Consider the following 26,724-nt stretch of genomic DNA (forward strand, 5'->3'; position numbering starts at 1 on the left):
AACGTGCTGCGTGGTTCGCAAGAGTAGGCAAATGTTCTCCAACGAAAATGGCCAAAACGTTCAACTTCTGCTCAGCAGGGCTCGCCTGGACCGGGATACCGAGCAGTGGGGGCGACTCGGTCTCTCGCTGGAGGAACTCATCGCCTGGGTGGACCTCAAGGACTCGGAGCTCGCGAGCGAGATGCCCATCGGTGGAGAGGTGGCCATAGTGCAGCAGCAGCTGGACAACCACAGGGTAATGAGCACGGAGGAGGATCCACACCTCCGATTAGCGCGGCTGGCCACGCTAATCGGAGGAAACAGAAGTTCAACATTCATACGTATGTGCACACACAAGAGCTGTTCATGAACTCGATGCTGTCGTGGCGTGGCGGTGAGCACACTGCGCTTGCGACCCAGAGGGCGCCAGGACAATTCGATCTTCCAGCACGGCAGTCAAAACATTGGGGGCAAGTTTCTCAAAATCTGGCTGTGTCCATGCGGCAGTATATATGTGTGCACTGCCGTCAACCAGCAGCTCGCGTGTGGTGGGGTCAAGTGTAGGTCCTCCCAACTCTTCCAAGGCGTCCGGCCAGCACAAAATGTTCGCCCAAAATACCCTCCAGCGAGACTCTATAGAGCTCCCTTTTAGTGGAGGGCCTTCTGTTAGCAGTGGCGTGAGCAAGAAATCGCAGGACTGCACCTCCATATTTATATTAACTTGTGGAACCCAAATTCATCCATGCTGCCGCCGATCCGCACGCAACACGTGTTTGGCATCCATCTCCCACCAGCATTGGTGATCAATAGGGGTGGAAATCTCGGATAACTCATACCCCCACCCCCTCCCCAACGCCCAGCCTTGCCCCCTCTCCTCCTCGTTCCCCCGACGAATGGCAGCAACTGTAGTGGCTTCCTGCAGGGGTGATGTGAACCCATTACTTGCAACATATTCAAATTAAAAAATAATCTATTACGATTATACACATCAGTTCTTACACACACACACGATTTTCTGCACGCATCGTGAACGTGAAAATAGGTATAAATTAATGGGCCGATGCACGTTGTTCTTCCCCTTGTGAGCGGTATCCACACTCAGCCAAACTATACCCAGGCCAGGAACTTACCATAGGTTAAGGCCAGTGCAGCATTCGAGTACCAAGGGGCCTCGGTCCGCCAGATAGATTGTAGGGGCTCCCCAGAGGGGTTAAGCTAATTTAGGGTGGAAGTGCTTGTCAGAGGAACCCCTGTAGAATACACACCGTGTTTCTTATCATACAACAATTTTGACAGCACCCATGCGATCATTGCATCTACCCATTCCTGCCAAATAGCCCATGCGAAGTTGGCTCTGGAGAGAATCGCAGGCTAGTGTTTGAGTTCAATTGGACTTTGATTGCCAGCGTGGGGGTAACGCACGACCAGCAGTTTATTTCTGGCGTTTGATTTTAATCCTCCCCCATCATCTGATTGCGAAAATTGAGCCGAGGAGATTTTTTTTATTGCGGGAATTTTTTTTTACACTGATGTGAATATGACTCCTGAAGAAGTAATTTCCCTTAAATGTACGTTTGTTTTAAATTAAAACTTTCTGATTGAGTTTCTTCACTTAGTACTCTTTCCTCCAGTGGCATGTGCACTCAGGCTGAATTCAGCCGGTTTAACGCACAAGGAGGTATTGAATAAACTCGACAACAATGAGTTTCGCTCTTGTTACTGGGTGAAATATCCCAAATGACGCTGTGAGGAATTGGCAAAGCAAAGGGCAAGAACCATTTTGAAGTTATTATAGACTTCAGATGGCTTCTGTATGCAGCAGTCTCCGAATATGTCGACTGCCATTTCTTAAATAAATAATGCAGTTTACGTCTCAATGGCTCTAATTATCTGACACTAAAAGTGTTATTAATTTGGATCTGCGATATGAATGTGATTTAAATTATGGAGTTTACCCATTAAAATTATAGCTGTAAAATATACTCATCACGATTGTTATTTAGGTGATTCATTTAATAATGGTTTTGATTTAATCTGCATGTATTATTACAACAGTTTTGTGTCTTTTGTTTACTATGAAAATCAGTGCTGAAGTTTTAATTTTCAACGTAATTATCATTATTGAAACACAATTCATATATTTTCTCAATTCACACCGCATTCATTTTATAATCTCAGGTTGGCCAACTATGAAATCGTTCCTGAAGTCATCAGCACCTTCTAATGAGTGTTTATAGTTGGCAGAGACAGAGTGGATTTGCACGCACTGGGAGCTTCATGATAAACCAAAAAACGATGGAGCGCCCTGAATTAAAATTCACCTTCCTAGGACGTGGAGTGAAACGTCGGACATTGTGTCCAGAAAGGTGCTGTACAAATCTGGAACACATCGGAGAGAGTTAAATTATGTGAAAGAACATGAAGAAAAACATGTTTGCTATTGAGGCAAAGTTCCGCTCAATCGATCCTCAGCGGAGATGGTCTTCCCTGCAGGTCTTCCGCCGGGATCTGACCGGGAATGAGCCGACGATCTTCAACGCGCTGGAAGCTGCTCACATGTTCCTGGCGGAGCAGCCTATCGAGGCTCCCACCGAGCCTTTCCTCGAGCAGAGAGGTACTTGTTGTCGTCGTCATTCCAAGCCGTCATCATTTCAAGCCGTCGTTATTGAGCCGTGGTTATTGAGCCGCGGTTATTGAGCCGCACGCATGGATGAGCGCCCGCCCAATGTACCGCTTTAGGTGGCTGTGTCGTTTTTACGCACCTTGACCCAGCAGGGCTCCTCGCCACTGGGACATTTTCTTTTCCCCGTGGAACTGCCCCGTTCCATTCCAAAAATCCACTCTCGTAATTTCTGCAGGGAATTAATAAAAGCGGGTCCTGTCGCCTTCAAGGTGTACTCCAACAAAGCCCTCGCTTCGTCGTTCTCAGATATCGGGAAGGGGGGTGGGGGGTGGCATTGTTATGGCCACGTCATATACACCGAAAGTGCCGATTTAGAAAATTACCCGCCACCTTATTTTCATGCATTAATAACCGCTTCCACAATGAGCGTGTGTATGTTTTTGACGCACCTATCTCTCATTTGCCAAAGAGACAATGAGCTGCAAGGTGCTCTCTCCGTATTAAACAATGGGCAGTGATTGATTAACGCATTGATTGAAACATTCGGGGAAATTTCAAGGGCTCGGCTGGAAATATGAGCTAAGCCCACGCCGTTCCATACAAAATTGAGCCCTCTTGTGCGTTCATGTGAAGGAAAAAAAACGCTACTTTAATCCATTGCAATGCTCTCTTTTTGGAATACTTATTTTTTTTTCGACGAGACACATTTTACAACCCTTTCACTAAATTCTCAGGGTTTTGCGTATTTTGCTAACTTTGTATGCACTGTCTAAATTATGTTTTGTTAAAGGGGAGTGTATGCACACCTTTTTGTTCTCAATGCGCCGCTGCATCGTTCAAGTAAGGGTTCCTGGATTTAGTTCTTTCGGTTTGCGCGAGACTTTTTTTTCGAGTACGTCATTCTCACTTTACGCGCCCGCCATGGAGGCACTTAGCGAGATTTACGGGCTCCCCTCTACGCATCAACCCGACGGGAATCTCGCTTGACGCGGGGAAATTTAAATTGTGACCGATGGTTACGGGGAGAATTGAGATCATCGCAACCATCATGATGTCTGGTGTTGTTTTTTTAGCTCGTGTCATGGAAATGTCGGGCACGGAGAGACGAAACAATCTCAAATTCCTACGTTTACTAACTAAGAATGGAGGCATGGATGCATTAGCTCTGTCCGTCCGTCTATTTGTAACAGGGGGTAGGGTAACTCTCGGATCCGAAATTAACAAAACTTCTGTATGTAGTTGTATTGATATTAGATATTTACCCTCTTGAAAATTGCCTCCGTTGATCAAAGTATTGCCCAAAAGTTGGAGACACAAACCAGAACAAGCAACGGCCTTATGCAAATATGCAAATCCATTTTGTCCTTGACAGATGCCCGTCTGCTTCGTTACTGCTAATTATTAAACTTGGAAACACATGTTGGCAAGAATTAGAGAATGCATGCTTGTGCATGATTTTTCGTAAACGGTTTGCTGCTGCTGCTGCTGCTGCTTCTGCGGCTGCTGCCGCTGCAGTTTGTTCGCCTGCGTTTTACCAAGTCACGTAGGCTAAGCGGCGGCGTTGCCGTGTGGTGTGTGTGTGTGTGCGCGCGACGTATTTACCCGAGCGGTGAGTGTGCTCATCACTCGCGAGCCGCAAGCAGCCCCCGCCACCTGAGCGCAAACGTTCGCTCCGACCAGCGCCTTATTGGATTTTTGATCAGCTGGCCGCTTGCCAGCCACGAAGCCGGACGCTTGGGAAGAACGTCGGCACGCTAAGCCGGACTAGATGGCGGGCTTAATACTGCAGAGCCACGGGTGAAAAGAGAAAAAAAAAATGGAACGCTCAGTATTTTCATTTTGGAGACGTGCTTCGTTTGCTTATGACTGCTATTGCATGCGCAGGTGATGGAAGGCTGTACTAACCGTAACCCTAACCGTAACCCTAACCGTTAGCCTATTCCACTCCCCCCATCCCCGCACCCCCTCCGCCCTCCCCCCACGCGAGCCCTTATGCACGTTTGAGAAATGTTCTGTCCACCGTTGAAGTCATATCGAAAGCGCGCAGGATGAATCGGCCATTTAAGATTTGGGTTTTTTTTTTTTGCATGGGATGCACGGTACACGCTGTCCTTGATATGAGCGGTTAGGCTTAGTTGAGTGATTGATGATATTCCATGTGGCTTGAGTAGAGGGTGTAGTGGTTCGTACACCGCGCTACCCCCGCCCTGCCACTCCACTAACCCGCACTAATGAGCACGGTGAAGTATGGTCAAACAAACGCCAAGACTGGCACGTCATATGGGGAGGCCTTGGACAAAGGGCTGTAAATTATTAATTTTTTCATTTTTATATTTCCTGCAATACTTGCCACGTTATTGCTTCCCAGTTTATATGTGAATGGTAGAAAAGCTACCCTGGCTTTTTTTATTGCAGGGGAGTTTCCATACCTTAATGTAAACGTTATGATATCTACCCACACATCTACATAGGTATACACACAGTAAACACCCGTGTACCTTTCTTCATGGTGACAAATTGCGTACTGTCATGTCAGAATCATCTTTAATCCCCTTTCCATCTTCTTCGAGATACGATGAGTCCGAATTAGACCTTTCCCACCTGCTCCTCTCTTCCGCCATGCTGCACGGCTTCCTTCACTCCAATTAGCACGGTTGGCTACGTACGGAGCGAAAGAAGTGCAGCATACAGGCGTCGCCCTTTTTGTGAGGCATCGCGTCGCTGGTCTCCCTCTGTTCCTTCTTGCACGTGACGCCACGTTTGCCATCCCGTCTGGGACCATATCCAGAGCTTTGTCCAAACCACCGGCGTTGTCTCTCTCGAATCCTCCCGGATTGGCAGTATCGACGCCCACGCACGCTCGGCCATAATGTTGCCACTGGCACGTCTGTCCCCCCCACAAAATGAAGTTCCTAGCAGGCGCGTGGATTTCTTTCATTATTTAATTTGAAATGACATTTGTCTTTAATTAAAAATACCATGTTTGCGGCGCAGTCTGTTGCCAAACAAAAGGAAGCCGCTGTGATAGATCAGCGCAGCACATGCCCTCGGCTGCCGATTCACGGACCAGTAGCAGCTGCATGCGATGTGTATTTAACGCGAATGAATCTTGGCTGCGTGGAACGTCAAGCGTTGCATGAAGCTTGGCGTGGGCTTGCCCATTTGCCAAATATTTCATCCTGGCAGCCCAGGCACAGCAGCTTCTGTTTCCGGCAAGGTTTAACGCAGTGAGATTTGAATTCGTGGCAAGGCGTCCTGCGTGGGAAGTAAACAAATCTGCCCCGGTAAAAACAGGCGGCACCTGCATGGTGCACTTACGTCTTAGCTCTTTATGATTTAAAATATATATCGCTCCATGATTATACTGTGCGTGAGGTTTTTGCTTTTTTGTCTTGATGTCAAAATGCCGTTATTGTTTGTAAAGAGTTGGCCATTTAGGCCCCCGTTTGTTGGCAAAATTGGATGAACGGCTAAAATGACCAAATACAGCAAAATTCATCTTATTTGCAGTGATTTGGGGAACCATATATCATGGAAGCTGCTATCCACAATTTCACTCCACTTAGCTTTGGGAAGAAATTGCAGATAATCGCGGATAATAGGGTCTCCGATATTGGGAATATTTGCGGACCTTACAGCTTCTGCAGATAATACCAGTCGTGGAGGTAATAGGATCACATCTAAAAATAGTTCCGTTGATGTTTTTTTTCCCTTGAATGTTCACCAGTGCACAACACCCCTGGCACTGTGCGAGCCATGAAATGTATCGCCTTGCATGCAGTCACGCAGCCTTCAAGCTGCAAGGGCCGTACGCTGGGCGTCAATGGCGGTAACAATGATCGTCTTAAAAAATGTATATGTAATACTAACAATAACAATTCTCGCTGTCACTCCGGCCGGCCAGACATTACGCAGGAGGAGCCCGGTCGCGCGTTCGCGCGGTCCGTCCGCCGCCAGGCTCTGGAACTGCAGCAGAAGCAGGAGCGACTGTGGGCCCTCTCCGACGACTGGCAGCGGCGCCTCGAGCACGCGCTGGAGCGGCTGGCCGAGCTCCAGGACGGTGCCGACGGCACAGTGGTTCGCCTGCGCCAGGCCGAGATGCTGCGCGACTCCTGGCCGCCGGTCGACCAGCTGCTGGTCACGTCCGTTCCCGAGCAGGTCGCCGCGGTGCAGGTGAGAGGCGAGGGGGGCGGGGGGAGGAGGGAATGTTGGCGGAACGCCAACCGGTTGCCTGCAACGTTAGGTCCTGTGCGTTGCGAAGTGCGTGCCCTGGCCTTCAGATGATGATAAAACTATAAAAACTATAAACTAACCTATTTTTTTTTATTTTACCCAATGATAGCTCAATCACGTGGCTGATCACGTGCAAATTTATAGCAGCCAAATACTGTTAAATGCACATGGATTTTATGAAAGATCTGTTGTGGAGGGACAAACTGAAGGGCCCGTAGAAAAATCCACTGGACCACAGGGAGAGAGGGACACGCAAACTCCAAAATATACAGCAGGCATCAGAGTTGGGTATTGAACCCACGACCTCCTGTCTACCAGGCGATGTAGTTAACATCTCGCCACCGCGGTACCCTAGAGGATGTATAAGCTGGATCTGCACCTTGAGGGGTCGGCTGGGCAAGTTGGGTGCCTGCAGCTGAATTAGAAACGGAGTTTGTCCCTTCGCTCGAATTGTCGTCGCACGTTGTTGGTAAATTCAGTCACGAACGGTCTTAGGCCACCCGTGAGGAGCGCCATTGGTTAGAATTCGAACAATTCGTCGGCACATATTTTTTCGTTGGAAACGTGACAATCGTGTCGGGAGGTTGGGGGTTAATGGTAAGATTTTTTCCATAAAACTGCCACGTGGTCTATTCCACACACCTCCGATTAACACGGTTGGCTACTTACAGTGCGAAAGAAGTTCAACATACATACGTATAAATATGCATCACGTATCCCCTAGCTCGTCACATGCCTGGTAATGTTCTTACTTGCTGACCTACCCGTTGGCTTCATATTTACTTCACTTTTCTTACTCTGCCAAGTGCAGTAACCAACATCCATTCACGAGTTTTTTTTAATAGGATTCTCTGGGAGAGCCTAAGGCTCAGCGCGTTATGGACCGGCACTTTAATGAGACAGCCTTTACGAAATTTAACATCATCCACCACAGTCAAATACACTTCAGATTGGTACCAACATTCATGCAGACATTTAATTAGAAAAGTCATCATCCTATACAAGCCATGTGAAGTTTTTTTTTTTTGTAGAACGAATCCTTCTAGTTTGGCATGGCAGTAATTCAGCTTTGGTATGCATTAAGGAAAAAGACAGCGTGATAATTTTTAAATTACAGTCAAGTTCTATAAACGTGGCCACAACGCTGACGCAAAATGACAAAGTCTTGCGAGCCATGTCCTGCAATCTGTGACGCCTGGCGAAAGCTGGCAGACATGAATTGACAACTTCCATGACAATCTTCGCCCAGAATATTACCACGGGGCAGAACCTGGACTCCAACCTTCAAAGTATGTACTCAGAGGGAGTGCAAGCTGACCACCAGGCCACCCAGCCAAGCACAAGTTCATGAAAAGCTAAAGTTTTCTAAGCTCTCCGTCTTTCCCCACTGGAGCTATTGTGAGCCGGTGTCCCGTCCAATTCATCACCTTAAGTGTGGCTCGACTTCAGCGGACGGCACAAACAACCCTCTTCCTCTGCCTGTCGCGTTAAGCCGGTGCACCCTGTGCCTTGCATCTCTAAATGTAATTATCGTTCATATTTCACTTGCCAACAAAAAGGTGCTAATTGGAAAATGCTGCCTGAAAGTAAAGACAATTATGGATTGTGCCGCACCAGTCGGCACTCGTTAGCGGCGGGAGCCACACCGAGATCCCACCTCCCGCTCAACAAGCAAAAGACGTGTTGCTCATATAAAATGTAGTATCATCATCATCATCGTCACCGCCTTTGTAAAACTAAAAAAAACAGACAGCACATCATTTGACGGCTCTAGAGAATGCTGTGGAATTTGGTGAATAGTGGATGTTTATAATTTGTCCATTGGTTGTAAATGTGATGAGCTCTTAAGAGATGTGGTTGTTCATGCAGAGGGCGGTATTAAACACGATTGATTAATCATCGCAGGTGAGTGAAGGTGGTGATTGCAATGATGATCACAGTGGTGGCAGTAGGACAGCAATTATGCATATCGTAGGTGTCCAGACGCCCACCAACATTTTAGATACAGCAAAGATACCAACCGCGTCATTTTGGAAATCAATTGTTCCTATTGTTTCCGGCCACATCTTTCTCCATTGAACAAGATGACAAATGTGTACGATGACGATGCCAACTGCATTGTGCACATCACGGTAGCGCACAACACGGGAGGCTCTTAAGTGAATCAGTAATCCAGTGTTGGCGTAGATCTAAAATAAATAAATAAAAATTAGTGCAGTGGAACTGTGACAATGTGGAGGTGTGGTGAACTTCGCAAATCCTGCCTGTTTAGTTAACCACCAATAACCAAGGGGCAACCATTCGCTAGTCAGACCCCCCCCGCCCCCCATTCCACCTCCCATACTTGCAAACTGTGGCTGCACCCCGGGAGGCGGTGATTTTCGTCTGATCAAATGAGCACTTTGCCCATCCGCCTCCATTTTCCGGCAGGCGTTCCGGGCGGAGATCGCTCCACTGCAGGAGGAGGTGCGGCAGGTGAACGACTTATCACGCCGGTTTCCGCCGCTCGACATCCAGCTCTCGCCCGCCAACCTGCACCGCATCGAAGACGTCAACATCCGGTGGAAACGCCTGCAGGCGAGTGTTGTTCGCTCGCGTCAAACGCCCCTGGATTTGCATGCTTGTATGTGCGTGTTTTTTGAGAACCCTCTTTCGCACCGTACGGAGCTAACCGTGCTCATCGGCGGTGCCGGGGAAGGACAACAAGGTAAACACAAAAAGCAGTTCTAAAGAAATGAGTTTTCAATCTAAATTTAAAAGTGCATATCCCCGGTGGCTTTTTTAATATCGGAAGGAAGAGCGTTCCAGACGGCCGCAGAAGCGCATCTGAAAGCGCGCGACGCGGTTGCCGCCTTTGTTCAACGGGTAGCCAAAAGCCGCTGCTGCTTGCTGCGAGGTTGACCACAGCTCCTGTGACGGGTTATGCTCCTTGACGAGATCAGCGAGGTGTTGTCATTCATTCGTGGCGAGCACTTTTCGTGCAATGGGTGCGACGTAATAGTGGCCTTATAATTTGGAAACGTAATAATAATGATAACGACGATCATTTGCGAGGTGAAGGTAAAACGTCCAGCGCCGCCATCGCTTTCTCACGCCGCTGCTGCTGGTGGGATCAGCCTCCACTAGGGGGAGCTCAAGAGAGCGCCCTCTCGTGAGTAATTTGGCCTACTCTTCCACGTTGGCCAGACCTCTTGAAAGAGGTCGGAGAGACCGACACTTAACTCCACCACGTGCCGATCGGCTGAGGCACTGGAATTTAATGGGGATTATGACGATCATTCCTGCCAGGGGCGGAGCCAGGATTTCAGGCCGGGGTGTCATTCAACAAATTTTAATTTCAAGAATGATTTAGAGAGTCAGGCTGTTGAACTAGACGCCATCGGTTGGCGACACACTCTGACAATGCAGTTGCACGGAGTCCGCCAGACCGAGTGTCGTACACTTACACTCAGAATATCACCCCCCCTGTCACCCCCCTGGCTCCGCCCCTGATTCCTGCACACATCATCAACCAGCCATGTTTAGAAGCAGCGCCATTGGTGTTAGCATTGATAAATGAGTTCAAAGGATTGCTGATAGATAGATAAATGACCTTTATAACCAGCTTCGAGCCCATTGAGGCCAAAAGTCGTTTACAAAGGGCAAGTGGATTTTATGCAAATGGCAGATCTGTTGTATAACATTATAGATTGAGAGGAAGTACAGTTGGTGAGCACCTATTAAGGCTGGGATGGGTGCAGGAGTGAGTGGTATAGGCAGCACCATTGCTGCTGGCCTTTGTCTCCCCAGTGTTGATGTTTACACACCATACCAGGTACTCATTTAGGCTGAGTTGACCTAAGGGGGAGGTCCAAAATAGGTTCAGATATAACTTGCCGATGATGTTAGACGTGGTCCGAAATCAAACTCATTGCCAGGTCCAGAGCGGTTTATGTTAACCACACAAACACACACACTGAGTTTAATCTCTGCTCTCTGCAGATTATTCTTTTATTTTATCCAATTATTTTGTGAATACGCCCATGGTCAAAAATATATTTTGAATGACAACTAATGTCCTAATGCTAGGCTTCTTTTGAAACTCCTGAAACCCTATACTCATGTCATGGCCATATAATAGGATAATTGCACTATTAATGTATTGAAAAAATAAAGTAATCAGCATAACGTTTCTGCCAAGTGAGTCTCTCCCCATAGTTCCTACATTGCTCTTATTCTTATTCAGTCCCATTTATACAGTGAGGGAAAAAAGTATTTGATCCCTTGCTGATTTTGTACGTTTGTCCACTGACAAAAAAATTATCAGTCTATAATTTTAATGGTAGGTTTATTTGAACAGTGAGAGAGAGAATAACAATAAGGAAATCCAGAAAAAACGCATGTCAACAATGTAATAAATTGATTTGCATTTTCATGAGGGAAATAAGTATTTGACCCCTCTGCAAAACATGACTTAGTACTTGGTGGCAAAACTCTTGTTAGCAATCACAGAGGTCAGACGTTTCTTGTAGTTGGCCACCAGGTTTGCACACATCTCAGGAGGGATTTTGTCCCACTCCTCTTTGCAGATCTTCTCCAAGTCATTAAGGTTTCGAGGCTGACGTTTGGCAACTCGAACCTTCAGCTCCCTCCACAGATTTTCTATGGGATTAAGGTCTGGAGACTGGCTAGGCCACTCCAGGACCTTAATGTGCTTCTTCTTGAGCCACTCCTTTGTTGCCTTGGCCGTGTGTTTTGGGTCATTGTCATGCTGGAATACCCATCCACAACCCATTTTCAATGCCCTGGCTGAGGGAAGGAGGTTCTCACCCAAGATTTGATGGTACATGGCCCCGTCCATCGTTCCTTTGATGCGGTGAAGTTGTCCTGTCCCCTTAGCAGAAAAACACCCCCAAAGCATAATGTTTCCACCTCCATGTTTGACGGTGGGGATGGTGTTCTTGGGGTCATAGGCAGCAGTCCTCCTCCTCCAAACACGGCGAGTTGAGTTGATGCCAAAGAGCTCCATTTTGGTCTCATCTGACCACACCACTTTCACCCAGTTGTCCTCTGAATCATTTAGATGTTCAGTGGCAGACTTCAGACGGGCATGTATATGCGCTTTCTTGAGCACGGGAAACCTTGTGGGCGCTGCATGATTTCAGTCCTTCACGGCGTAGTGTGTCATCAATTGTTTTCTTGGTGACTATGGTCCCAGCTGCCTTGAGATCATTGACAAGATCCTCCCGTGTAGTTCTGGGCTGATTCCTCACCGTTCTCATGATCATTGCAACTCCACGAGGTGAGATCTTGCATGGAGCCCCAGGCCGAGGCAGATTGACAGTTCTTTTGTGTTTCTTCTATTTGCCAATAATCGCACCAACTGTTGTCACCTTCTCACCAAGCTGCTTGGCAATGGCCTTGTAGCCCATTCCAGCCTTGTGTAGGTCTACAATCTTGTCCCTGACATCCTTGGAGAGCTCTTTGGTCTTGGCCATGGTGGAGAGTTTGGAATCTGATTGATTGCTTCTGTGGACAGGTGTCTTTTATACAGGTAACAAGCTGAGATTAGGAGCACTCCATTTAAGAGTGTGCTCCTAATCTCAGCTTGTTACCTGTATAAAAGACACCTGGGAGCCAGAAATCTTTCTGATTGAGAGGGTCAAATACTTATTTCCCTCATTAAAATGCAAATCAATTTTGTCTCTCACTGTTCAAATAAACCTACCATTAAAATGATAGACTGATAATTTATTTGTCAGTGGGCAAACGTACAAAATCAGCAGGGGTTCAAATACTTTTTTTCCCTCACTGTCCACGCGTGCCTGTGCACGCGTGTCGGCAACTGAACAGAAGCCACGCGTGGGATACAATCATTATTTTTATGCTAAAACGCGGAAACCTTGCCCTGCTGTTATCCACGGCCAAAAAAACACACAGCAGCGAGCGTTTATTTTTTATCTCTTCTTATTCCGTGCTAACGAAATGCAATTGTGTTGTTTCAGCACGAGAAGCGGCGGTCGTAAAAAAAACCGCACTGACAGCGGGTGCAACCCGCCTGTGCGTCTTCGTTCTATTCCACGTTATTAGAGAGTGACCCCATGGCTTTTGTTAGTAGCAGGGCCCAGCCGTTGTGAGTTTGCTGCAGCCCTCACTCGCTAAAGGAGAGCTTCATTTGCGCGCCCGTGCGTGCGTGCGTGCGCTGCAATGATTGCTGTTGCCGTGTTTTTGTTTTCAGATCTCCATAGAGGAGAGACTCAAACTGCTTATCGAAGGAACGCAGACCGAGACCACGACGCAGAGGGTCCTGTCAGGTGAGGGTGCCGCTGCGGCTAGGAGATGTTAACTACCTCGCCTGGTATCCAGGACGTCGTGGGTTCGATCCCGATCCTGACGCCCGCTGTATATTTGGAGTTCACGTGTCTCTCTCTCTCTCCCGTGGTCACGTGGATTTTTCTCCGGGCCTCCGGGTTTTCCCTCCACATTTAGAAATGCGCTTTTACAGTATTTGGCTGCTCTCCATCTGCACATAAGCCACTTGGTTGAGCTATCATTTGTGGTCAGGTCGCTTCTGAAAAAGAGCTGGTAAAATAAAAAAAATAGTTTAGTTTAGAGAGGCTTCCCCCCCCCCCCCATAGCCATTCCCAGCTCATGTAATGAGAGGCTCACACCGCAGCACAATGCAGGTATCACGAGAATGCGTGTGTCTGCGAATCCGTCCTGCGTCTAAGCTGGCCGTTTATCGTTGGATCTGCACCAAGCTTGTTATGCGTGAACCGTAATGATAATGGTAGCGACTGGAATGATCTACTGTTGGTGAGCTCGGTCCCTGCTCAGTCTCGGGATGATCAAGTATAGCCATTGTAGAGAAATATACTGTGCGAATGGTGGAATGAGCATTTGTGTGGGTCCTCCTTCAATCCAATCTTTTTTTCCGAAATAGCTAATATATGCTTCGTAGGGTTCCGAGTAATGGTGGGGCTATAATGGCCCCAAATGCACTCCATTTGTAATTTGTCAATTATCCCTGACCTTTGTTCATTACCATGTGGTGTCATTTGTGATTCAATGCCTCTTTAATGTGTCATCTGCCCTATCTGTAGTGACCCTGCTCAGCTTGTGGAGACACGCCGTGCATGCTATCCGATGGCGTTTTTGTAAAATGAAGCATTCCTGCAATGCAGTTGTCCCTCTTTTAAGATACAACATTTGTAAATTAATCTGTAGATTTGATTTGTTTCTTCGGTTCTGTGGTGGTCATCTGTGTGCTCTCTTTGCTGGCTGGTTAAGCTGATTGGTGTTCCCCCGTAGGTCTTCGCTTAATGATGCCGCAGTGGATTCGATCCCAACCCTGAGTTTTCATGTTCTCCCCGTTGTCGGGGAGAACATGCGTTTAGAGTATTTGGCTGCTAAAATTTTTTACACGATGAGTGTCTTTGTTGAGCTGTCATTTGTGGCCAGGTCACTTCTGAAAAAGAGCTGTATAGCTGAAGTGAGCCTTACCTGGTAAAATAAAAATATTCTTAGCTCTTTCGGTCACGTTGAAGGGAAACAATAAAATCATAAAATATATATAAAACAATTAAAGTTCTCACGACGTTTCGATCATAACACAAACGGTCATCATCAGGTGTGAAAACCAACGGCAAGAAACATCCGATGATGACCGTTTGTGTTTTGGTCGAAACGTCGTGAGAATTTTTATTGTTTTATATATATATTTTATTATCTTATTGTTTCCCTTCAACGTGACTTTACCGAAAGAGCTAAGAATAAGAATTACTGCAGTCACGAATTCTTTAAATCAAAAATAAAAATAGTTTAGTTGAATGGTTTTTAGTTTCATTAAACAACAACCATCATTTTTAGTGCATAAAGATATACTGTACTTTATTTGGCGAAACATGCTAATTGGAAGTTCGGGGTAAGGACAACAAACTAACACAAAAATCAGTTCTAAAGAAATTAGTTTTCCATCTAGATTTAAAAGTACATTGCTCCAGTGACTTCCTAATGTCAGAAGGAAGAGCATTCCGGACGGCCGCAGAAGCGCGTCTGAAAGCGCTGCACAATGCCGTGACCATCTTTGTTCGAGCAGCCGCTGCTGCGAAGATAACCGGACTTCACGTGGCGGTTTATTCCCCTTGATAGAAAGGGGAGCATTATGGTAGGGCTGGGAAGGGAGGTGGCAAGCCGGCAATAATATGCTGGTGATGATGGGCAGTGATTGTGCGGTGGTGGTGGTGGTGGTGAGGGAGTGAAGGTGAGGTGGTGGGAGGCTGGTGGGATAGTAATGTATCCTCTGGAATGTGGGTGGCTAGGGGAGGATGATGAGCAATCTGCCTTCCTAAGCTGTGCAGTATTTTATGAAAATAGGGCCCCTCAGGTACCGCTGAATTGCACACAATTAACATCACAGGCTTGCACCTCAAGGTCCTACGGAGATTTCATGTCGCCTTTCCCGGAGCCTGTCATTTAATAGCCCGACATAAACCTGCTCACACCAAGAAGCCACAAAACAAACCTCGCCTGAATACAATAATTATCTATTTTGATTATTTTGCACCGCTTCATGATTGCCCAATATTGCGCGACGTGATGAGCAATTTTTGCCTGCAATTGGCGGCGAGGTTTTGCTGTTCGCCAAATATCTGCCAACAGGTCTCGGCCTAGTCAGCTGTATGAAGTCGCTATTTTGCCCATGCCTCCACCACCCACCCACCTGCCCCCACACCACTCCCTTCCCAGGTCTTACCCTGTGGGTGTACTTACAATTTTTTTTCTACCCTCTTTTCCGTTGATGTGTTGATATCCTGACGTTGATGTGTCACACTCGGGGGGGGGGGGGGGGGGGGCTTCCTTGTGATCGTATTGTCCATTACACGGTGCTTCCCTCCATGGCTTGTCTGGCTAAAGGGCCCGCTTGTGCCTCCTAGATTTAATCCCCGGTCGTTGACCCTCGTGGACCTGTGTGTTTTTGCAGAATCTGTCCAGACTCCCTGGGAGAAGGCCGTTTCCACCACCAAAGTGCCCTACTACATCAAGTAAGTGGCGTAGTCACTGTTTGCAGTCGTCTCTTGCAGTGGTGTAATGCTGGCCAGCTCAAACATTCCCACAATGTTGAACTCCCGACCCTTACCCCATTTATTGTTTGTTTGTTCATTTGTTAAGTGTGCTCCTCTCTAAGCCTCTTCGCATACAAAGATGCCAATGGGAAATGTTTGCATCCAAATAATTAGCATTCCCTCTTCAATAGGACATGGTGCAGATAGAGAATGGCCTATTCATGTGCAAAATGCCAAGGGGTCTTGTAACTTTCCATGACCACAGTGCAGACAGTGGCTGAGCTTAACATCTCTTTTCGAGGGATAGCCTTTTGATACCTTCCAATTGACAGGATGCTCAAGAGAGGCCTCAACATGCCGTCCGTAAGCGTGGAGGCTGGAGTGGCGCACAGTAGGCAAGAGGCAGAGACGCTGCGTGCGGAGCATTTCAAATGAACGGATAGAGAGTTGACGTCGCTGTGTACATGCTTTGGCCCATGTGCTCTCCGTACGTTCTATCGTGGGAGTGTTTAAGGTAATGGCGCGCCGGAGTAAGCGGATAATACGGAGGCACCGCACGCATTTTAAAAAATGCTGCTTCGAAAAAAGATTTGCTTTTGCATTCTGCGAAGATTGCTTCTCACTATAACTTGCCTTTAAGGCATTGTCATCTTTTATTAGGCGAGCGTGAGCAAAGCTTTCTATACTCGGTGAATAATGCCTGTATTGGCATAAGCTTTTTCTTAATGGCATGTGTAGATGGTGCAACAGCCTGTCGCACCACGGGACCCGTGTCTCATTCGCTTGGGTATTCGGGCCTTGCTGCAGGGGCTTTGCCCGATGGCCGTGCACCTTATCTCATGGTCGCGGTTCAATTTTAAGTTCACACGTGCCCAAAAATGAGCCGCCCAGTTTTTTTTTTTCCCAGAGGGCCAATGTCAGGTGTGGTCAATACGGTTAAATGAATGATTGGTAGTTTTCCATGCGATTCACATTAGCTGTATTGAACACACCTGACATGCACCCTCAGGGAAATCCAGGCTTGCCTGGATTGTTTTTTCATACCAGCACATGTGGACTAACCATTGAACACCACGTACGGTTAATGAGAGTCTTCAGATGCATTACCTTTTTTAATCTCGCTTACTTGGTATTTCAATGTAATTGTGAAAATTAAGTGACAGTTTTTTCCCCTTAGCCATGCTTCTCAGAGTGAAATCTTCAGATTAATTGCAGTGAAAGTAGTGCTCAGAGGAGTGATTGCCATGGAAACAGAGATCCTGAGTTCGAATGTGACTGCATATTCTAGGTCTGCTTTGTGAATGCATTATTGTGACTTAATTGGCTGTAACCAATAGGGTTTTTCCCCTTTTTTCTGGCAACAAAACTGAAACCTTTTTACAAGGATTCATGTCTGCATTAACCACAATACCTGCAGTCAAACTGCAAACAAAAAACATACTATGATAATATATGCATTGTCCTTGAAACTGATTGGTCCACACCAAGGAACGGCTTTCTTTTGAGCCTCGACCCAATTGGTGCTCGACCAGATGACGCCAAAAGGGTCGAGGCTCAAAAGAAAGCCGTCCCTTGGTGTGGACCAATCAGTTTCAAGGACAATGCATATATTATCATAGTATGTTTTTTGTTTGCATTTTGACTGCAGGTATTGTGGTTAATGCAGACATGAATCCTTGTAAAAAGGTTTCAGTTTTGTTGCCAGAAAAAAGGGGAAAAACCCTATTATTACATTTTGGTACTGGCAAAGGAGGTCAAATGATGGCTGTAACCAGGTTACAGATTAACCAGCGGGGGGGGGGGGGGAAGAGAGACAAAAAGGCTTTGCCTCCAAAACACGCACTTTATTATCAAGCGTTGCTATTCTTGTGCCTGATTGTTATCGTTTTATATATTTGCTCAACAAAAAATAATACTGCAGTTGGCACAAACTTGTGTGTACTTTCAGAATCATCTCAGCTCCACCGGGTAAAATGTTTTGTTTCCTGGGCACACAGTGTTTATGTCCCCATAATTGGGCGAGCTCATCCCAGCTTCTGTGCCATTATGGAACATGTAATAACATAATTACGAGCCAAGCTAAACAGGAATTCTCCGTAAAGCATTTCAAATTGTTCCTCCTCCGATTCGTCGGCGGGCGATGTGGGGGAAAAAGGGAATATGTCAGCGTGTGTAGTTACCCACACCTCCGATTAGCACAGTTGGCTACGTATGGTGGGAAAGAAGTCCATCATACATGGCAGAATACAGGCCAGTCACAGTTCGACGTACATAATACTGTAACCGTAAACGAAGTCACGTGGGGCCCTTTGGGATCTGAGAATATATCACGTGGGAGTGGAAACCAACTCGGCACCACAGGCTTACCTAACCATTAGGAATGTAATGATTTACCCCCCCCCCCACACACTCGTGACTGAATTATTTTCGTCTCGATTTCACATTCTTATTTGTATTGGTTGTCATTTTTTCGAGCCTACACAGTTTTGTTCACGCATTTAAGCCTGCGTGTAACATCAGCATATCGTTAATTTCATAAAAAATTATAATGAATTATTTCCTTTAAATTTTGATTTAAAGCTTTCGTGACTGCATTAAATCATATTCTTAGTTATTTCGGTAAAGTCACGTTGAAGGGAAACAACAAAATAATAAAATATATATAAAACAATAATAATATATTTTATTATTTTGTTGTTTCCCTTGAACGTGACTTTACCGAAAGAACTAAGAATATGAATTATTTCCTTTTAAAATCCACTGTTGGACGCATATATTCCCCGAGCCATTTTTGGTCCCGGGGGTTGTTTGACCATACTTCACCATGAAGGTCGGTGTTGACTGGTCAAGCAGTGGGGGGAACGTCGAGGGGCAATACCTATTCAGATGTCACTGATGCCAGCCGTAATCGAGAATTAAAATCGGTTCATTATTTTCACGAGCAATAGTGCACTAACACCAGGGTTTGAATATTATTTGCACGAATCGTAAATAATTTTCGATTTAAAGCTTTCGTGACTGCAATGATTCATCTTCTTTGGTTCTTTCGGTAAAGTCACGTAGAATGAGAATAAAATAATAAATTGATAAAATAAAATAACACAATAACACAATAATATTCTCACGACGTTTCGGCCACAACACAAGCGGCCTTCAGATGAAGGCCACAACACAAGCGGCCTTCAGATGAAGGCCGCTTGTGTTGTGGCCGAAACGTCGTGAGAATATTATTGTGTTATTTTATTTTATCAATTTATTATTTTATTCTCATTCTACGTGACTTTACCGAAAGAACCAAAGAAGACGTAAATAATTTGTGCACGTATGCACTTAATATGACTCGTGTGTTGTTGCCTGTAATTACATCTAGTTGAAGAATCGATTAATCACTGTTTGCCTATTCTCTGTGTGGGACGTTCACCTCCTGAAATAAACAAAGACACTTTGATTTTCATTAATACTGATTTCCGTTGCCGAACAGTAGCTGTCTGATCTCTTCGGCTTGTTGCCAAGTTACACCCTGCCACTTGCATCGTTTAATGTTGTGTACCTCTGCGAGAAGGGGTGAGCAAAGAGAATATGGCCTTGATTTTCTGGAATGAATTCAAACATTCAGCGCATTTACCCATCTTTCATTACAATAGCATCCGCCTCAATTTTTTTTTAAGATTCATAACAGGAATCCCTTCACAGCTTCTCCTCCAGTGGCGTTGATTTTTAAGATGGGCACCACAGTGGCGAGATGTTAACTACCTCGCCTCGTATACAGGAGGTCGTGGGTTTGACCCCGACCCTGGCGGCTGCTGTGTATTTGGAGTTTGCATGTCTTTCTCTCCCCGTGGTCGCGTGGATTTTTCTCCGGTTTTTCCCTCTGCATTTAGAATCCACATCTATTTATCTGCTATAAATGTCCAAATGATAAGCCACCTCGTTTAGCTATATACCTCAGTGGGCCTTACCTGGAAAAATAAAAAATAGTTTAGTTTAAGATAATTCATTCGTGAATTTAGGCACCCCCACGCCCCCCTTTGCCCCCCCCCTCCATTTTCTTCCCCTCCCCCCACCCCATCTTCCCCCTAGCGGGTTATCTGAGTTCAGGAAGTAGATACCAAGGAGGTTGAGATTTTTTAAACACGTGGCATAGGGCAAACATATAAAACGTTGGTAGTAACCATTGTACTTCACATTGTGTCTATACTGGTGTCAGTTCCCATACATGCCCTCTGTGTATACCTGAATCATTTGTTCAGTAAATTAATTTTGATTTAAAAAAACAATGAATAGCAACTGTCATATCGGATGCTGCCATTATGTAACGGTCGGTACACCGGGACTTGCAACCCGGAGATCGCCTGTTCGATTCGATCTCCCGGCGCAACGTTTGAAACGGTCGGCAAGTTTATTAAATCCTCTGCCCAACCCGGCAGGATCAATGAGCACACCACAGTAAGTCGATCAGTGTGGTGGGATAAAGTGTGGGAACCCCCGCCTATTCCAAGATTTCTTACCGGCACAGAAGAGTAGGCCAATGCCCATGCAGCGGAGCTCTCTGAGTCTTCCTCCAGTGGAGTGTCGAAAGCAAGGAGTTACAGGGGTGCACTTCAATGCCCCCTCGTAACTTTCATCATTGCGCAAATCCCAATTGCATTGCCAAATCGTCACTCGGAAAACCCGATGCTATCTCTTCATATTGTGGACTTCAGATGCGAGGTTTCGAGCGAGTGATCTTTGTAATTTCATGTTAATTGGAGGCGAGTGGAAGCGTATTTGGTGAGATTGCAGCTGCCTCGTTCACGGCATTAGCCAAAGCAGAGTTTAATGTCATGCGTAGTTGCTTTCCTAAGCATTCGGGCACAATTGAGCACTTACCACAAAATTAAATTTGCCGTACCAACGGGAAAATGCTGCGCATTGTTGTCAATGCCTCCGATTAGCACGGTTGGCTACGTCCGGTGCGAAAGAAGATCAACAGACATGCATAGATGCCTTTTGGCATCTCGAATCATTTGTATTAGAGTTGGGAGGCTACACACGGTGTAATGATCAGCATACGCTGGATTTCTTGCAATCCAGAAGTTGGCGGTTCGGTTCCATCTCCCGGCACGTCACTGAAATCCCCCCACCCCTGCCACTGTCCACATAAAAGTGTGCGTAAGACCTCTGGCCAGAATGGAAGAGTAGGCCAAAACACCCTCGAGAGGGGGCACTCCAAAGCTCCTCCTCGTGAAGGCCCTTCTTCCAGCAGTGACGTGAGAGAGCAGTTGGCAGGCAGCAACGTTCAAATGATATGGACACCGATATATATAAGAAACAGCATTGTTACATTTAAATTGTATTGCCTAGTGTGAAATGGATGGAATTAAATTAATTTTTTTTTATATAATAGTGTCAAATTGCATACATTTGCTTAGGTCAGGCCACGGTTATTATTTTACAAAGGATAAATATTGCTTCATATCTTAACATTACTGTATTTTGTCGCCTTTAACAGTGGTACTTATTACGATTAATTATCAAACTATGGCTTCATATGCCTGTCTTGCTATGACTCTGTTTGTAAGAACAAAAAAATTCTACTGAATAATGTATGCAGAGTGAGAGTTATTGTCCAATAAATGTATACCAATTTCATGCCTCCGTGCATGATTTTGGTTCATAGAGGGGTGTGTGGCGGCTGAATGACCCACATAAAGCTTTGTGGTCTCATAAAAACCTCAGGCTCATTGCCTCAAATATTCTTCCAAGGATCCTAGTGCTGTATTTTGGGCACAGTTTAAACGATGTTGCAGGGGGCATGGGGGGCCCTTACCGTATTCTCCAGATTAAAAGACGCACTCAAAATGTGTTCCCCGGTGTCAATAAATCATACATGCACCGCCTACCACGTTATAAGACGCCCTCAACCGTTGGTTTAAAATAATGAAGAAGAAAAAAGATTAACCTTATAATCGGGAGAGAATACGGTACCTCTCATTTTTAAATCTGTAACATAAACCCTTCTCCATACGTAATAGTTTTTCATTTGTTGAAATAAAGCAATATATAATTTCCGCCGCGAAGCTTAACGTGGATGAAATGCTTAAACCGTTCCATCTGAATAAACGAGAGGTTCCCTCCAGGAAGTAGTAAAATGATTAAATAATGGAAATGTATAATTACCATTTACAGCGCTATTGTTTTAGATACAAACCGCATTGTGTTATGCCCAAAATGTGTGGCTTTTCGGCTGTTTTCCAGAGCCACCGGTAAATAATTTTGCAGTTGCTTGCATTCAGATGTTTGTTTGTCTCACCATCATCAACAGCAGCCATGCTCTATCCACTACTGGATGAAGCCCCCCTCAGCTAGCCATCATCCCTTACGATCCTGCGATATGATCCTCCGTCTGTCGCACTTGCAGGTGATCCCACTGCTCCGTCTCCGTGGTGCACCGACTCTCAGAGCCGTTGCGTTCTTTGGCTGCTGTTCTATCTTTGTTGTTGAGCCATCTGCCATCATTCCTTCCAGCCATGATGTGTCCTTGCACTCACCCACTTACCTTTCTTAACAAGTTTGAATGATTTCATTAGCCTGCATATCTTTTGAAACCCACGTGCTCCAATATTTGTGTCTCATTTGAATTCCAAGCACGCATCTGGTCTTCACGCTTCTTTAGTTTATTCCATTTTTGGTTGTCTATTTATAGTTTTTTTTGTAAGTGTGCGTTGGCCTTCCGAAGCTGTTATTTTAGTGATCCATTCCCCCAGGGGGTCTTCTCTCAAACAACTCAAACAGCCCCCACTTACTTTAATCACAGTGTAGTGAGTGCCCTGCTTCATGAGGCCCCTCTGGGTGAAAAAAATTCCGCACCAAAAAAAAAACTCCCCACCACCTATGGCTCCACTCCGGCGGTAATTACCCAAACAGCTCACCCAAGGCTGTCTTCTGAAAGAGCAAATGCGAGAACCTGAAAAGGCGCAGACCCAAGTCTGCATGTCAAACATTGTGAACCCACGTGATGATATCGGGGCGCTGCCAGCCGCAGTCATCAGCTACGAACTGTAAGGCCGCTTAGGCTTCACAGTTGATAGGGCTGTGCTGCTCTACCAATGTGTCTTTTGGTCATCCCGCGCATTGTGCGACATTCCACTCCACATGCTGGGAGCTTCTTCACAGCTTCTTAAGGAATTCACTTGAGTCCCTGGGGTCCGTCGGGGATTCAATTGAGTTCAGGGAGAAGCTCCCAGTATATGGAGCGAAACGTTGGACGTCGTGCCAAACAACACTTGGTAGAATATGAAAATCCATCTTAGATCTGGTGTCTACTGTGTAATCTTAAAACGAAAGTTTCTAGCTCGGTGACAGTGACGATGAGTTGCAATGCGGATTTGTTAAATATGTAATGCTGTGTTTATAAATTATTGACATTCCCAGATGAGTGTGTGTTGACTTGGATGGTACTTGTGGGACACATGCGAGTGGCACCTGAATGGGGATGCTGAAAGCAACGTGCCACACTCGTGCCGTATCAAATTAAATCTTCATTTCATTTGAGCTGTGATCAAAAAGCCCAGAGGCAATTGAGTAAAAAACGAATGATATTTATATTGAGGTAATTCACAAATTTTCCCCCAAAGTGTCAAGTCACTTTTATTGTTTCAAAACATAACAGGAGATGGGGCTGAGCCAGGAAAAACATTTTTTTGCTGATGATTTACTGCTGTAGTAAACAACCATATAGACAAACGTCGCACACTGCATATTAACTCAAACGTAGAGTTTCAATTCTCAGATGTACTTGAATGTGTGTGTTTTTAAAAATGATTTTCCTTTGTTTACCAAGGAAAGCCTCACTTGAATCCCATGACTCTTTTTGAGCTTTTCGAAGGAGAGAGAGATGATTGATATTCAGATGCCAATTGAGTAATTTGCAGGAAGATTTGGCAAAGTTGGACCATGACACAGGAAGACAATGGCGAGCAATTCTTCCCCAGAGATTCTGAATGTTATCTTGCGAGCGCTTTATTTGCTGATCTACGCCAAACGGGAGGCTAAAACGTGCTTCTTTGCCTCTTCTCCTTGAGGATAACAGGGCGGATGGCAACAACATGTCAATGGCCTACTTTACAAATGACGTCATGGATCTTTAACATCCACTGTGAATCAGACGTTGTTTTTATTGATAATACACCCACAGTATTAATCAGGGCCACGCAGGATTCAAACCGCCCTCCGTCAATCATTTGTCATTTCTTTTGAGATGCTGAGTAATTTTAAACACTACTATTGCTGCGTCAAGCTTTGTGCTGCAATGAGGAGTGTCATCTTACCACACAAACAATAGCAACAGGAATGTCTGTGTGTTCCTTTCAAGTCAACTGTGCTGATAACATTGGCACACAATGCCCAGCCATTCTTCCCCAGAGTTTCTGAATGTTATCTTGCGAGCGCTTTATTTGCTGATCTACGCCAAACGGGAGGCTCAAAACGTGCTTCTTTGCCTCTTCTACTTAAGGATAACAGGGCGGATGCCAGCAGCATGTCAAGATCGGCTTTGGTAAACAGACAGCCTATTAAAAAGAAACTTGGGCATATATTTTCCCGAACACTGTGATTTCTATACCGCCGCTGAATCAGAATTAATATTCAAGTCAGAAATTGTACAAAGTATTCGCTGACTGCAAGGACTTTTCTCGGGATATATTTTTTTTTTACAAAAGAACCATATTCCAGAAATTCTTGCAAATTGTGTGACAGTTTAACTGCATTTTTTACCTTTATCTGACAGGTGAAATAATGAAGTTGTTAAACTTCCTTTGAGAGTCCTTCTTAAAGTAATCTCACACACTCACCCACAAGTGAACACACACACACAACCTGGAGATAGTGGGGAGGGTTCAAACAAAAGCAGATAGAGAGTAGCTGTGGGTACGTGTGTGTTTTCAAAAGCAGATAGAGAGTAGCTGTGGGTACGTGTGTGTTTTCATTGAGGAGCGGTAATGTAGTGGTTCGTGCTCTTCACTACAAACAAAGCTACCCGAGTTTGATTCCCGCTGAAGGCTTACATCAGTGGCGACTACCGGCACTTCTCCCGGTTCCCTGTGCAGTGTGTAAACATCAGCACTGGGGAAACAAAGGTAGTCCCATCACACCCTCCACATGCGACATCCCTGCCCCTGAAAGATTCTCGATAATAGAACTCGCCCCAACAGTCTCAAAGGGCTATACGGAGGTGTCTTATTCATTGTCATCCTCGCGTGGGGAGCAGTGGTTCAAGTGGTTTGCACATTGTGCTTTAAACCCAGCGACATGGGTTCATTTCGCAGTCACGGATAGCATTTGGGTGGCATCTGAATCTATCGTGGGTTTCCCCTAGGTTGGGTGCAGTGTTCAGTTGAGGGCTAAGGAGAGCCAGGCGTAGTGCTGGTATCATCACCTCCGTTTGCACCGTCAGCCTTTATATTTGCTCGCAAACAGCACTAAATTGGAGTCTTTGTTTCCTCCTGCTGCATATAAATAGTACCTAATAGGCACTGACAGCGCTCACCCTGATCATCTGTAAGGCCAAACCACTGATTCCTGGCGATCACGCGCATGTGCATTATTAACACGTTAAGTTCCTTTAAACGCGAGCTTGACAATTACCGGCCACGGATGGCGTAGGTGGCGTGTGGTGGTGCCCGAGCCCGCCTTGGACATACCCCCCCCCGCCTCGCCCCAGGTGTGGTGTGGGAACACCAGCACTGGGGAGACAAAGGTCACCCGGGGTTGGCGCTGTCCACGTCACCCCCCCCCTTCCTTATGGTGCCGTTCCGGCCTTAACAGCTGCTCGCAAACAGCACTAGCCCCCAAACGGTTCGTAAGGCTACACTGAAATATGTGTGAGGTGCGTTTACGAGTACGAGGCATCTTATCGCGTCTCGTTTTCTTTTTTGTTAAACAAAAAATGTAAGGTACAGAGCACGCTATAACTGTGGGGAAGCATTCGTGTAAAAAAATAAATACCGCAACAGTGACAAGGACTATACATTATATATGTGTGCATGCTTTATGTACACATTGCACCCCAGTGGCCTAATATGTTATTTTTCCCCCGCATAAGTACATTAATCTACGAAGGCATAGGCTGACGGGGCCAAACGTGATTCAAAATCGGGGTCAGAGGGTTTTTTGTATCCCTTAATAAGCTGCCTTGTCTCTGAAGGAGAATCGTATTCTCGCTACCCCCCCCCCCCGTCCTATTCCGCTCACGGATCCCCGACATTGATTTGCCTTTTGCATTTTAATGTCGCTGCGCCGTGTCGCCCGCTCCCTCCACCACCACCGCCGCCGCCGCCGCTGCTGCCCCCGTGTCTTGGGCTAACAGTTGGGGACGCGCAAAGCCGTGGGATGGTGGGTGCCGCTTAACCCCCAGGAAGAACCCCGTCGTCGAGGATTTAGAACGCGGGTCATTTAGCAGCGGTGCGAATCGGGGGGCCCCAACTGTTGTTTCTATTGCCCCAAAAAGCTTTGTCAGGGAGTGATCATTAGAAAAAAAAGGGAAAGCCCACAAACAGAAATGGTCAGTGTTTGGCGGTGCGGTGCTTTTCAGACAGCAGTTTGCCTTTTTCGTTTTTGCTTACCTTTAAGATGAATCGTTCAAACAAATCAATACACAGGTTACTTGGCTGTCATTGTTGTCTGTCGAGATCTGCAAGTTTTAAAACGGAGGCCTTTCCACCCTTCTAAATGGAAATACAGGAGTGCACTTTGTTAATCGCGAAAAATGGACGTGATGTGCATGTGTGAAGTCTGCCTTCGCAATGCTTGCAAGGAAGCTGGAAAATGTCGTCTTCATTTGGTTGTGCCTGTAGACTTTCCGCTTGG

General features: G+C 46.0%; 1 protein-coding gene across 7 annotated transcripts in view; it reads left to right on the forward strand.

Moving 5' to 3' along the window:
- LOC116953045 (dystrophin) overlaps nucleotides 1–26,724 on the forward strand; it is a 662,108-nt gene that overhangs the window by 574,779 nt on the left and 60,605 nt on the right. For all 7 annotated transcript variants that reach the window (XM_032972888.2, XM_032972885.2, XM_032972886.2 and 4 more), the window contains 6 exons: nucleotides 79–235; nucleotides 2,473–2,593; nucleotides 6,507–6,775; nucleotides 9,266–9,412; nucleotides 13,053–13,128; nucleotides 15,798–15,858. In XM_032972888.2, coding sequence (XP_032828779.1) covers nucleotides 79–235; nucleotides 2,473–2,593; nucleotides 6,507–6,775; nucleotides 9,266–9,412; nucleotides 13,053–13,128; nucleotides 15,798–15,858 — 831 coding nt within the window. The remainder of the gene's footprint in view (nucleotides 1–78; nucleotides 236–2,472; nucleotides 2,594–6,506; nucleotides 6,776–9,265; nucleotides 9,413–13,052; nucleotides 13,129–15,797; nucleotides 15,859–26,724) is intronic.

Source organism: Petromyzon marinus, chromosome 49 (genome assembly GCF_048934315.1).
Source record: "Petromyzon marinus isolate PM22_M1 ecotype Great Lakes invasive population chromosome 49, UKy_Petmar_22M1.pri1.0, whole genome shotgun sequence".
NCBI classification, from domain to species: domain Eukaryota; kingdom Metazoa; phylum Chordata; class Hyperoartia; order Petromyzontiformes; family Petromyzontidae; genus Petromyzon; species Petromyzon marinus.